Source organism: Echiichthys vipera, assembly GCF_963691815.1.
Source record: "Echiichthys vipera genome assembly, chromosome: 8".
Taxonomy (NCBI): domain Eukaryota; kingdom Metazoa; phylum Chordata; class Actinopteri; order Perciformes; family Trachinidae; genus Echiichthys; species Echiichthys vipera.
In genome coordinates, this window is record NC_139833.1 from 21725420 (window position 1) to 21739157 (window position 13738).

The 13738-nt window shown below is 41.6% G+C and overlaps 1 protein-coding gene across 1 annotated transcript in view; it reads right to left on the minus strand.

Annotated features, from left to right (window-relative positions):
- LOC310950922 (F-actin-uncapping protein LRRC16A-like) overlaps positions 1 to 13738 on the minus strand; it is a gene marked incomplete at its 3' end in the record, with an annotated part of 73184 nt that overhangs the window by 20528 nt on the left and 38918 nt on the right. Inside the window, exons 9-19 of the mRNA XM_083918953.1 lie at positions 13596 to 13671; positions 9772 to 9860; positions 9446 to 9540; positions 8842 to 8928; positions 6504 to 6604; positions 5961 to 6038; positions 5293 to 5369; positions 3400 to 3504; positions 2974 to 3043; positions 445 to 526; positions 223 to 322 (exon numbers count right to left, since the gene is read on the minus strand). Coding sequence (XP_083775079.1) covers positions 223 to 322; positions 445 to 526; positions 2974 to 3043; positions 3400 to 3504; positions 5293 to 5369; positions 5961 to 6038; positions 6504 to 6604; positions 8842 to 8928; positions 9446 to 9540; positions 9772 to 9860; positions 13596 to 13671 — 960 coding nt within the window. The remainder of the gene's footprint in view (positions 1 to 222; positions 323 to 444; positions 527 to 2973; positions 3044 to 3399; positions 3505 to 5292; positions 5370 to 5960; positions 6039 to 6503; positions 6605 to 8841; positions 8929 to 9445; positions 9541 to 9771; positions 9861 to 13595; positions 13672 to 13738) is intronic.

Sequence of the window (13738 nt, forward strand, 5' to 3'; positions counted from 1 at the left end):
GTGTAAAATTGGCAAGCTGTTATTTCAATTGTCATATTCCAGCCATAACTGAAACGTTCAAAGATATATAGTTAAACACGGCTGTAAAACCTAGTAAAATCTAACGTTTCTGTTGTGCTTATTTGATGCACTGTGTTGCTTTGCTACGGTCTTTCATAAACCAAATCTAGTAAACAGCAGCATCTCACCGCCGGTGATAACAGCCCCTGGACTTATTCTTACTTGGACTTGATGTTGTTGAAATTCTTGCCAAGAGAAAGGTGTCTGATGGATCGGTTTTTGGCCAACCACACCAGCAAAGTGGACAGGTCAGAGTCCAGGCCTGGAGGTGCAGAAAGAGGTTAGAAAATATTCGGTTGACTGGACTTAATGATTTTAGTAGTTGAATGCTAAAGACTTACTGTAGCAAGAGCTTAGGGTTGAAAAGTTCAGTAAATATCTCACCGTTGTCAGAGATGTCCAGGCTGGTAATGTTTGGGATCTCTGCAATACAACCTTCAAGGATCTGAGAACCTCCTGACCGCAACTGGGAAGACAGGAGGGCAAATTTTAACACACACACACACACACACACACACACACACACACACACACACACACACACACACACACACACACACACACACACACACACACACACACACACACACACACACACACACACACACACACACACACACACACACACACACACACACACACACACACACACACACACACACACACACACACACACACACACACACACACACACACACACACACACACACACACACACACACACACACACACACACACACACACACACACACACACACACACACACACACACACACACACACACACACACACACACACACACACACACACACACACCAGGCAGCTAGAGCTTGTAATGAACACTTTAATACTGCCCTACTGGAATAAGACAGCTTTGGGAGAACCCTGCACCATGACTACGAAATTTCACAGTTCCACAAAAAGGCTTGCGCCGTGCAAATTTTTGCACAAATTTAACAAAATGATATTTTGCGTGCAGGAGTAAAAACAACAATGCAGGTAGGTTAATACAACAACATCTGCATGTGTAAAACATGCATTCAGCTTCTAACAGATGATGATGGAAACATGCATGATAGACTCATTAAGAGGAACACGAGGTGTTAAATGACCAACATGGTCATGGATGGAAAATGATACATTACATGAATAATAACAACACAGATGATCCAGAATAGAAATATGGACCTAGGAAAGAACAGGATCAGCAGGAAATAAAGCATCTGCCAAAACAGATGTGCAAATAAAACAGAGGAGGAATGAGATGTTAATTATTAAAAGTGAGCACATTGGTACTTACACAATGGCCAAGCTTACAGAAGCATGGGGGGGGGGGGGGGGGGGGGGGAACAGCATGTCAGAGCCATGCCAATAATTACCAGCAACAATACACACAGATGCTTAATGATCATACTTCTGTTCTCAGCAATGACACACTCAACAGGCGATATATAGACAGTTCTTATTTTGCATGCTGCCAGCCCACTCTGAGCCCACTCAGTTTTTGGTTGCCGCCACAAAACGTCTCTTTAAGACCTCGGTAAAAAGGACAGAACGCATAATTTCCCCCGCAGCTTCAGTTTGGGAAGACTTCTGTGGGAATGTGGAATTGGATTTCCTGTGTAATTTGTATTCATGCGTTATCTTTAGCAATCCCATTGAATCTGCAGCAAGCTGCTTTTTCTGTTCGAGCAGGGGAGGAGATGAAAGTGAGAAGCTGGGGGGTGTGTGTGTGTGTGTGTGTGTGAGTGAGTGAGTGAGTGAGTGAGTGAATGAGTGAGTGAGTGAGTGAGTGAGTGAGTGAGTGAGTGAGTGAGTGAGTGAGTGAGTGAGTGAGTGAGTGAGTGAGTGAGTGAGTGAGTGAGTGAGTGATGAAACAATTAGGGATGGAGACTAAGCCCCCACCCACCACCAACACCACCCCTTTGTTCACCTCCCCCCTCCTCCCTTGCCTGCTGTCTTGCCAAGTATTCCATTATACAGCCTCTTAACACCGCCATTGTCCTGTCGATTGTTTTTGGAGTGGATCCTGAGTATTACCTCCAAACTACTAGAAACAACACTCCCTAAACTTTAGCTGACAAAGGCACTTACACAAATGCTCCCGATACTAGAAGCTTGAAGAATAAAGGCGTACAATCAAGAAAATAAAAACCAAGGACCCAGCAAATCCACTGGTTGCAGACTTATGATAACTCGGATTTCCACTGTCTTTTGCAGCATCATGCTTTAACTGTGCTACCTACTTTTTGAACGGATTCACCTGTATTATAACGAGCATCACTGTAATGCCCATTCAATGTAACTGCAGCTGTGGGATCTACTTGTGCTCTCGTCTGCAACTGCATTTGGTGACAAACTAAAAACACTTTAGGGTGAGGCCGGCAACACAGTGGTTAGAGCAGTTGCTCCATGTAAAGAGGCCGAAGGTTCTCGAGGCAGCGACTCAGACCTGCGGCCTATTCCCCCCCACCCCATTCTTGTCTGTCCTATATAATAAAAGGCTTGAAAAACTGCCAAAAAAATGGTCTTTAACAAACAAGCCCCCTAACATCTATTAGAGATGAATGGTAAAGTGTTTTTTTAAAGCTCTACAGTTGTTTCATTAAAATTTGATTTTCCGTCACTGCTGATATGATTTAGTACACATTTTGAACGTGGTCCCGCCTTGAGCACAACGTAACAAAAACCAATGCATTGCTGCAAAACCAGCCATGTTTTGATCTGGATTTTGCGTTTCTTCCACAAGCTTAATATGCATTCTGACCAACCGGTTAAAGTCACAAGTGCAGCCACGAGGGAACAAACCCCCCAGGATACAAAAGCACAAACTGTCAAAGTCTTTCAACTTAGTTATAAAATGATTTATAATGGGAAATGATGACGTAGTCAGTGTATATCTGTTGGTCTAACCTCACAGCAGCTGAGGTCGAGAGATACGTCCTTCAGATTGAGGTTACTGGCCAGGCCAAGGAGGAGAGCTCTAAAATCAATATGCAGAAAAAAAAAATATATATATTAGTAGACATTCATGGAGGTTTTCCTAAACTTGTTCTATTTTTGTTAGTTTTTGAGGATATATGTTTTTTGCCACTGTCAGTATCCAAACTCCAAATGTTAATTGAACTTTTAGTAAAACACATTAAACTGCAGTGTCAGACAGAGCTACAGCTGCTGACAAGGCAGGTTTATTATTACTGTACCTGAAAGTGTAAAAGTGCACAACTTTAAATGGGGACAGAGGTAATAAAAAAAGATGAGGAACAAGCTGTACAGTCTCAGAGAATGTGGGGCAGTAGCTCCTCAGACACATTAAATGTGAATGAATCGTTGTCTCACTTGAGGGCCTCTGGTGGCAGCTTGGTTCCTGACACGTTGATGGAGCTCAGAGACATGGCGCTGCTGAAGAAGTGCTTAAATGACGGGGGCACATCTTTGCTTTTTCTACAGAAACAAAAAAAGAGCAGGAACTCAAATTAGGGGAACGCATTTAGGATTTGAAATCAACTTTCCAGGGAATTTTAACAGAAAAGGTTCAATGATGACCTGAGATTCAGGGAGACATTAAGCTTTAACTAGTCTTGCCTGTGATCCATTCCAGCTGTATCTCTCTTAAAGAAACAGTTTAGGCTTCACAAAACAAAGACTCCAGAAATAATTGCTCAACTCTGCCATTTCCTCTTTCCTTCCACTTCTCTACTCCTCTCTCTCACCTTTTCTCTACTCATCTTCTGTCTCTGAAACACCCTCCCTCCCACCCTCTGCCCCCCTCTCCCCTGATGAAGTCCTCAACTCCCTAGAGGCACTCTGGAAAGAGAGATAATGATGGGAAAAACTCTCCACCCACCGCCCATCTGTTACACGCAAGATCTGCACACACACAGTATGCAGACACAGACAGACAGACACACACACACACACACTCAAATTCAAACACACTCGCACTCTGAGCACATTTATAAACCTGATCCAATCAAAATTTCATCTGGTCTGTAATGGCACTCTGTCACCAGCAGGTGTCACACACCAACATGTACACAGACTGTTGGGCTAAAAGGAAAGTCTGTCATTTCAGGTCAACTCCGCCTTTTAGGGTAAAAAGACTCTTTGATGTAGACGGTACTATATTACGACTGGAAGGAGAACCGCAGAGAAGCCTCAGTGGGGTTTATGTTTAGTTTATTTAACAAGGGACAATGCATGGTAATTAACATGAACACCTGAGTCCATCATGTAAATGTATGTAAGTATGTATGTATGTATGTAAAGACTAGGGCTGGGTGATATGACATTATTTATAGACAAAACGAAAATCCCTATTATAAAAATTGTTTCTACTGCAATGTTGAAACCAGGTGATGCTAATATTTACCTAATTTGCACTAAGGTTGTCACGATTTTCAATACAAAACTAGTATAAAAAACGATCCTCTTTTGATACCAGAAAAGAAAGAAAAGTCCTTTTCAGAAAAGTCACTGACCACACACCGACATGATTTTCTTGTCCGTTGTTTCATCTGTTTAGCTTTGGGTTGAAAATTTGATAGTATTTTTTTTTTACATAGCTTTCGTACTTTTGATACTATCAAATGTGGAAACCGTATCACTTTGAAACATTGTATTGGGGAAAACATTAACAACTTAACGCTTTTCGTTCTGATCCTTCCACGTTATGTTCATTTGCACTAAATTTCGATAAAACAATACTTTGTTTATCAAGTTTTTAATTCACACAGGAGTATAAAAAATAACCATGTGGTTATTTCATATAGACATACATTGAATAAGCAGAAAACTTGCCACATTGTAATATAATCGCTGATGATCTGTATCGGGACAGAAGATTTTGGCCAAGTGGCCTAGCCTCAGCACAGATCCATAAGCATAGATAAAAGCATATAAGACAAATAGTAAAACAATGACCACTACTCCAGTTTATGACAACATAACATGTCTGAGGGTCCAGTAACCACTGTTTTATAGAACAGGTTATGGGCTAAAGGCATTTTCCAGGGAGCACGTATTGGAAAACAATGTACAGGAGCCCCCTGACTGAGTTTCATATTTAAAAAAGTTTGGGATGCAACTTATCGATATTGCATTAAGGGCCCTTATTTTATAAAAAGAAGCAGGTGGCAGTTGTGGAAAACTATGTATGCCATCTCAACATTTTAAATAATGTCCTTTCCTTTTTGTCAGGTAACTGTTAGTATCACTCAGATGGCTCCTTACCTGTGAGGGAACACACTCTTTGAAACGTTAAGAACAGAGAGGTGTTGGACCGAACCCCGCAGCAGAGCCGAGCAAACCTGGAAACACAGAATACATCACCGTAATGAGCTGTATAAACTGTGAAGGATTATTATCAATTATTTATGTATTTTATTTGGTAAAGCGTTTTAATAATCAATGAGTTTTGAAAAGTTGCACCTTCTAACCCTCACTCTTCTTGCCATTTTGTGTGTATGACTTTGAAAAAAAGAGAAGCGGAGAGCATTGCGTCTGTGGTGTGAGTGTTTAGAAGTGTGTCCGTGTATTTTTGTCCGGCTGTACGTGAGAGAGACTGAATATGATTTAGAGGTTAATCAATATGTTCAGTGACAGGCCGACAGCTGGCTACATCTCAGACTAATCAATATGCTGTATTTGGCTCTCAGACCCACATCAATACATCACATACGGTATTCAGATCACTTCACAAGCCGCAACTTTGTGTTCAAGTGAATTACATTTACTGCAACACAGATATTAATGTCTGCCACTTCATCTCACACTGCAGCATAATGAGGGACGACTGTTTGTTTACAGAAAGTCATTTTCTGAATGAGGTTTTGTTAAATATGTGTTATCCATTAGTATACATGTGATGATGTGTTTAAAGGCAGGATATCCTGACTCACCTGGTCCAGTGAGCAGTCGGTGTTGGAGAGGTCAAGGGTTGCCAGGCTGTTGGGTTGACCCAGGAAGTGGTAGAGATGCTGAATGTAAAGCAAAACATGACAAGTTGTTTCAAAGGAGACGACAAGGCCTCATCTAGCTTTTGTCAACTTCAATAAAAGGTGTGTTCTTTCATACTGGCACAGGTAAGGGGAAATGAGTGAACTTTAGATGCTGTTTTTAGTCCTTGTTCTAAGCTAACCAGCTTCTGGCGCTAGCTTCATATATCAGTAAATGCATAGACATAAAAGCGGTACCACTCTTCTAATGAATAAGCGTATATCCCAAAACGTCAAAGTATTCTAGATGAGGTCTTTTGGGGTGCAGGGGGCATTCCTGAAGACCTTTTATGACACTGTGGTGGCATCAGCCATTTTTCATGGAGTCGTCTGCTGGGGGAGCATTCTCTCTGCGGCTGAGAGGAAGAGACTTGAAAGACTGATCGGGAAGGCCAGCTCTGTTATTGACACTGGCTCTAAGATGGATTAGACATTGTGTGTTTGTACCTGCATGTCGTCTCTGAGGACATTCCCTGAGAGGTCCAGATGGACCAGGCTGCTGGGGATGGATGGGTTGGCACTCAGTGACTGGCAAAGGCTGTTCACCCCTGAACCACACACACACACACACACACACACACACACACACACACACACACACACACACACACACACACACACACACACACACACACACACACACACACACACACACACACACACACACACACACACACACACACACACACACACACACACACACACACACACACACACACACACACACACACACACACACACACACACACACACACACACACACACACACACACACACACACACACACACACACAATTATCACAACCCTCACACCTCCACACACGTGTAAAGTGAAGAGAGCATCTCTACTCATAGTTGTGTACATGTAACACACGTCAGTGTCACACAATGGTGACGATGAGGAACTCTTATTATTATATTTATATGCCACAAGAAAATACGTCAAAATGAATGGATTCAAATTCTGTGATTAAAAATGATCTAACAAACATAGCTCATGTAAATGATGGGAAGTATTTAAATATGAGTGTATGCACATCTTAGCATTCACTGCTGTACTGCAAAGTGTGTGCATAATATCGGCATTATGTTCGTACAACCACTGATCCGTGTCACCTCTATCACATGGCTGTCACGCTGAACTAGCAGCAAATCAAGGCGTGACTGTCAAGCGACTAACTTAACAGAGACAGCTGAGAAGTGATGTGATAAAGGAAAAAGAAATGAGAGAAATACGAGACAAAATTCAAGATTTTTGCAATGGACGCAGACGTTTCAACATATTTAAGTTACATTCAAGTGGAATTAAAATTATACAGATGAGCTCATGGATCTGCTTCAGCTTTGCTGAACAATATCAGTGCTAAAATAATGAAATCCTCAATCCTCTACTTCTGCTCTGAGCGTTGGGGTCTTCTGGGGTTCAGATTATGAATTGAGCCTTGAGCGAGATGAGCAGAGCTCAGTTTAAGCAGCACAGCCCTCTCCCTAACTGACACTGTGAAATATGATAGCTCTTTATTGATTGCCTGAGAGCAGAGCATGTTTACAGAGAGTCCCTAAAGACGGTGCCTGGCGCATTTACTTTGGGTGTGAACTAAGAAGAAATTTTACCGGCATGAGACTGTTGACAGCGGCTACATTTAATCTAGAAATTCTGACAAGAATGGCTACAAATCCCCAGCAGTTTTGTGCAGAAAGCAATCAGCCCCTTCATAGTATTTCATTAAAGGTCATTACTGCAGGAGGATTTTTCCATCATGCCCAGACTTTATAGCTCTACTGACTAAAGAAAAGTGGTCCAGTAAGCAGCATTTATGCAAATGAAAACTAGCACTGTTTACTGATTATCTCCACACACACACACACACACGCACACGCACGCACGCATGCACGAGTGCACACACACACACGCACACAAGCTTTTTTTCTTTCTCTCCCTCTCTCACTCACATTGTTAATAGTGCAATAATTAAGTGTTTTTAGCATCCCAGTGGTAGGTGTGATCAAATTAGTGGAATGTTAATTCTGATCGTAGGGGAGCATGTTAACTAAAACCTGCTTGAGTTTCATTAAACACACTACTTTGGATTATTTTTGTATTTTTCATTGATCATCCAAGGTTCGAGGGTTCAAGGTTCAAGGTTCAATGTTATCTTTACTGTCCCACTAGGGAAATTTGTTTTGCAGCCAGGGTTCACATAAAAAAAAACTAAAAAAAGACAACATCAAGGACAAAGCAGCACAATAAATCACAGAGCTTGAGCAGGGAAATGGAAATTCATACCAAGTACACATGTTCAAGAGTGAAAATGTGCAAGAGCATAAGTAAGCAAGGAAAGCAGTGAGCGCTATTTGCTATTAAGCATATCAATATCACTTGGGAATCTCTAAGTCCTCCTAACAGATGCCCTGAAGCGGCGTCCCTAGGGCAAGAGCTTAAACCCCTTTAGGAGTGGATAGTCCTGACAGTCCAATATGACATGAACCCCACTAAGTAACCTGCCTATTATACTAAATGCTTGGCCTGACTACTCCCTGAAATCTTACTAGATATTTTACAAAGAGTCCCATATCTATTCTTTTTGGACAGCTTTAGGTTTCCAAACCAAGCAACAATAAAAAAGATTAAAACCAAAACAAAAAAAGAGTTTATTTTTCTCAGGAAACAAAGTCTTTTGGGAGCTGCACATATTTAGAATTAGCACCAACATGGCATTTGAAAGACAGTTTGTTGTCGCATCCACCTGTTTAAGGAACTGTATACAAAAAAAACAGCACATACCTTTAGGTGATAATGAGGTTTTGGAGAAGTTTAAATGCTTGAGCCCCATACGAAGTTTGGCAAACTGAGCACCCAGAGAGGAGATACCTGCAGGAGGGGAGAGGAAACAGAGAAAGGGCAGTGTTTCTCCTCATTGTGACTAGTGAACAGACAAACCAGATTAATTCTATACAAACAAATAAAATGACTAACGTATAAAAGCATATAAAGGCAAAATGTCAAAAATAAAATAAAATTTGGTATTGTTTTACAGATAAGAACACATTTAACACATCATCTTGGTAAATTTCACATGAGAACAAATAAGCCAGAGATTGTAAACCCCAGGATAGAGGTGATGAAATATTAAACTTGTTGCACTCACTGAACTGTTACAAGTGAACCTAAACTGGCAACATGAGCATACTTTATACTTGTTACAGGCTGTGGTGTATATAGGATACAAGGCATGAATGTTTCACATTTAAAAGTTGGCAAGTGTTATCTGAATGTTTAATGTGTTAGATATCTCCCTTTGGTAGAATAATTACCTTTCACATGTAGAACAGAGCTATTTAGAGCAAAGAGAAGAGTATATTAGATTATACATTAGCAGAGATTGTACCTCTGTCCTCCAGTGGGTTGTTGGCGAGATTAATGGTGGCGAGTCCCGAGCTGGGGTTGTGGGACAAGGCAGCAGCTAGCTTCTGGGCAAAGTCACTGTAGAGTGTGAAAAAGTGTGTCAGTTATGTGTGTGTGAAAAATGTACTGTATGTGTGAAACCTATTAAAAAGATTTGGCAACATAAATAGCCTGTTCTTGCCATGCTAGGAGGCCGTGTTATTACTGCTTTAATTCAGAATATTTTACTATATCCACTGCGATAATTATTAATTGATCTTGAGATGTAAAATTGGTGAGGTGTCCCTTTAGTGGTTTGCATGATCTCACGTTTTGAGTCCTGCGTTGTCCAGAACCAACTCTTCCAGTCGACTGGAGCGAGATACTACCCGAAAGATCTGCTCGCACACATCTGCAGACTGAAAACACACATTTAGGACACACACGCACACGCACACGCACACGCACACGCACACGCACACACACACACTTTTGTTTTTGACAGAAAAAAACTGTGAAAAGTGGGAAATATAATTGTACATATTTTGAATCTCATGCTCACAGCAGCTCAGTAGATCTTATCTCACTGATCCGTAAATCAAAAGAATGAAGAAGACACTTGGAATGAAACATTCAAGGTCAGAGGAATAATTCTGTTCTTGTGTTCTTGTGTAAAATGCAGCAAAACGTCTCTGGAAATGTGTTCATTCATGCTCATTAAAACTGCACTGTAGAATGTAAAAAAAACAGCACCAAAGTGAATTCTATTTCTTAAGACCATTTACGTGTGACAAGGAGAGACTGGGGACGGCAGAGTTTAGACACTTCAGAGGGAGAAAAGTTTCGCTTCTGTGGTCTCGACATCACAGGATAGAGAGTCAAGGGAGCGAAGGCACTCTTATTTATATGTAATTAAAAATTCAGCAGTTGGACGTCTGTGCCCTGCCTAGATGTTCACTGACCCAGTTCACTGCGTGCTGCGCCATCTTATTAAAACATGTAGACAAACAAACATCCTGTCTGCCTTACTGCAGTACATTCATATCATCATTCACAACACAAACATTTTCCATCACAAAAACAGAACTTTATGGACCATTGTTTGGTTGTTATTCTTACTAATTGACATTCACGCAATAAGGGCCTTCTCTCAACCAGTAGCCTCAGTGTGGCCAAAACACTGGCGACATTGTCCCGCACTGTTATCTACAGTGAGGGGGAGAGAATGGAGAGGGGAGAACGACAGAAGAAAGGGACTGTTGTTCACGTGTTTACTCTGTGAAACTGTGAATATTACAGAAGAGGAATAAGAATGATGGGGGGCAGCGAGAGATGACACATAATACAGAAAAAGGAGACATGAGGGTAGTGAGGGATGAAATGGAGAAAAAGAGGGGAGAGAGGAGATGGTCATAGCATAGCAGAGAGAGAGGAGGCACACAAAAGAGCCTGTATTTTCACAATAAAACAGCACAGTGACACTGTCAGCATGTGCACTGCACCATTTGCCACCAGTTAAATAAGAGCCTTGTCATGCTGTGCCGTTCTGACCCCACGTCCTGCTGAAATATATCAAGTACTGAAGTACACAGACAAGCTGCGCGGTCATAAGGTAATCAGGAGCAGAGTCATCTTATCACTGCTGTCCTCTCCTCTTCTTCTCCTCCTTTCTCATTCTCAGCTCAGCATCTTGATTAGACCACTAAACAAACTGAAGCAAACAACCAAAGTCTGATTGAACTGAGGATGAGCAGCATAATCCCTTGCTGTGATAGCCGGCTGTGTGTGTGTGTGTTGTATTATCAAGTGCACTACACTGAGACTTTCCTTATCTGTTTGAATGAGACGGTTAAACTATAATTTAAACTTGAGGCATGTGGGTTTAATGTTTCACATCTCCTTCACTTCTTTTAGATACTTCTCTGTGCAACTGTAGGCAGTCACACAGATACAGTAGTTCAGGCTCAGCGATGCCTTTGAGTTGAACTTTTACACGCCAATAGATTTGGCAGGAACATAAACTGACTTACTGCCAAAAAGTAAAGACCAGTTTCCACAATGTCAAGTTCCTCTTTAGTCTCTCTCCTGCTCCGGCTTCATTCTTTAAATCTGATCTCTCTTTCCTGATGCCTTCTGACTAATTTCCTTATTCGTCTGGCATCTCACCCATTCACTCTGTCCACTGACCTCTCCACTGGCCTTTATGTTTCTGTGTTTGCTGTCATCACTCACTGCCCCATTCTTATTCTTCTTTCTGAGTTGTTGCTGTTTCCATTGGCACAGGATAAAAAACAACTCAAAGTCACGCTCCAGAGCACATCCGTGCACCCCTCGATTCTCCATTATCAATGTATAAATATGCACGCAGATACAGCAATGTGACTGGAGTATCCTTAAAAACACCCAAAGGAGTTTCTGTTGCATTAAAAAGTAACCAAATAAGTACACAAATTCAGCCCCTTTGCATCACAATATAAACCCCTATCGAAAACACAAGAAATGGTTTATATACCAAAAAAAACACAAGCAAGTAACTGTTAAACATTTAAATAAAGATGCACTGAAACCTTCCCAACACGGAAGTCTTAGGGTCCATTGTAATACACACTAATCTGGAATTGAAGGGACACACGTTGGTGCACATGTGCCTGTGTGAGTAATTGTGCCTAAATATGCAAATAGTAAAGTGAGGGGCTGGATTTGAAAATTTAATACAAAAGGAATTGTCCTGTGACAGAGGCGTGAGATAATTGTTTGGACTGAGGAAGCTGCGTGTGGTAATTGGTGAGACTGAGCGAAGCCCTGAGATGGGGAGTTGGTAATGGAGTGCTGCAGGGGGGCAACAGCCTGAGACATTGAGCCCTTTTGTCTGGTTAGGATTAAGAGTCTTATCACACGAGAACATTGGACTGATCCTCAGTCAACAGACAGGAGGGGAAGATGGAGGAAACAAAGGGGAAAAATTCTGTACAGGCAGATACATAGTTGGGCAAAGGTAGAGATGAGAGACATAAGCCACTTTCAAACATGAACTGCAAAACCTGAAATTATCTAGACTTTCTCCAGAGAGCTGTATTTGAGAATGTAAATGTCTGAATCAGTTGGACCGGACATCAAACAGACTTTACCCTGCCAGCCCCCCGGTTCAAAGTCTGTGTAATGTCCGATTGAGCTCATGTGTGAATAGAGAAGCTCATTGTGCAAAGAATTCACAGTGATTCCGAGCGGGTGGGTGTATTGATGACGTTTCTATCATAAAACCAGAAGAAAACAAACCTCAGAGGGTGAAGAAGAAAGGTTAATTACACAAAGATGAAAAAGTAAACTGAAGAGAAGTCCAAGGAACTTCTGCCGGAAGGGCTGATGCCAAAATCATCAGACAAATTCCAGGAACGGCAATAGGCTCGGTTGTTTATGACCAAATTACAAACCGGCTATGTGACAGTGGTGTAATCCGCGTCATGTACTGTCTCCTGCATGCTCTCCCCAGGCGCCACCCCTCGCCTAAACCAAACAGAATATCTCCAGTAAGTGAGAACGCACCTGACACGGACAATCTCTGGTTGTGTGCTACATGCGTGAAAGAGAAACTTCAGACAATGTAAGGCTGAACAGATTTCCATTTAAACTGCATTTGAAACATCCATTTATCTTCTTTCTGATGTTCAACAACAAAGATAGCCTACACCAACTTCTTATAATGGGGGCTCTGAGAACATGGTATTACTCCCATTGACTTTGTGAGCTTGTTAGCATGCTTAAAAAAGTGCTGCGATGTCCGAGGAGCCTCACAGAGCTTCTATAATAGCTTTTGTATTGTTTACACAGTTATTCTCCATGTTTTTGCGCCAATCAGTTTGTGTCTGTGATAGCCTACAGAATAAATGCACTAACCAACAAAGCAGACCAGTACACTAGTGCAGTAAGGAAGTGAGAAGCAGGACCTTTAAAAACGTGAGAGGAATAGAGAACAAACTGAGGGACGGGGAGACAGGGAGAGACACATCATCTATTGTGAGTCTCCTCACTAATCAAGCCTAAAATGGTATTATATCTGGATTATTTAACACTATGATGATGTTTATAACAATGTACTGCAATACAAATTGAGCAGAAATGATTAGCAAGTAAATGTTTGACAAAGAGGTACTAACCAGTTTATAGTCCTTGGTGGAGAGCTTGGTGAACCACTGGTTAAACTCCAGGACTGCTATGATGGCCACCAGATCCCTGTGGAGGAGCAGACGGGGGGAAGAAAAGGTCAGACCTGTGACGCTATGAAGCTCTTCATTACCTT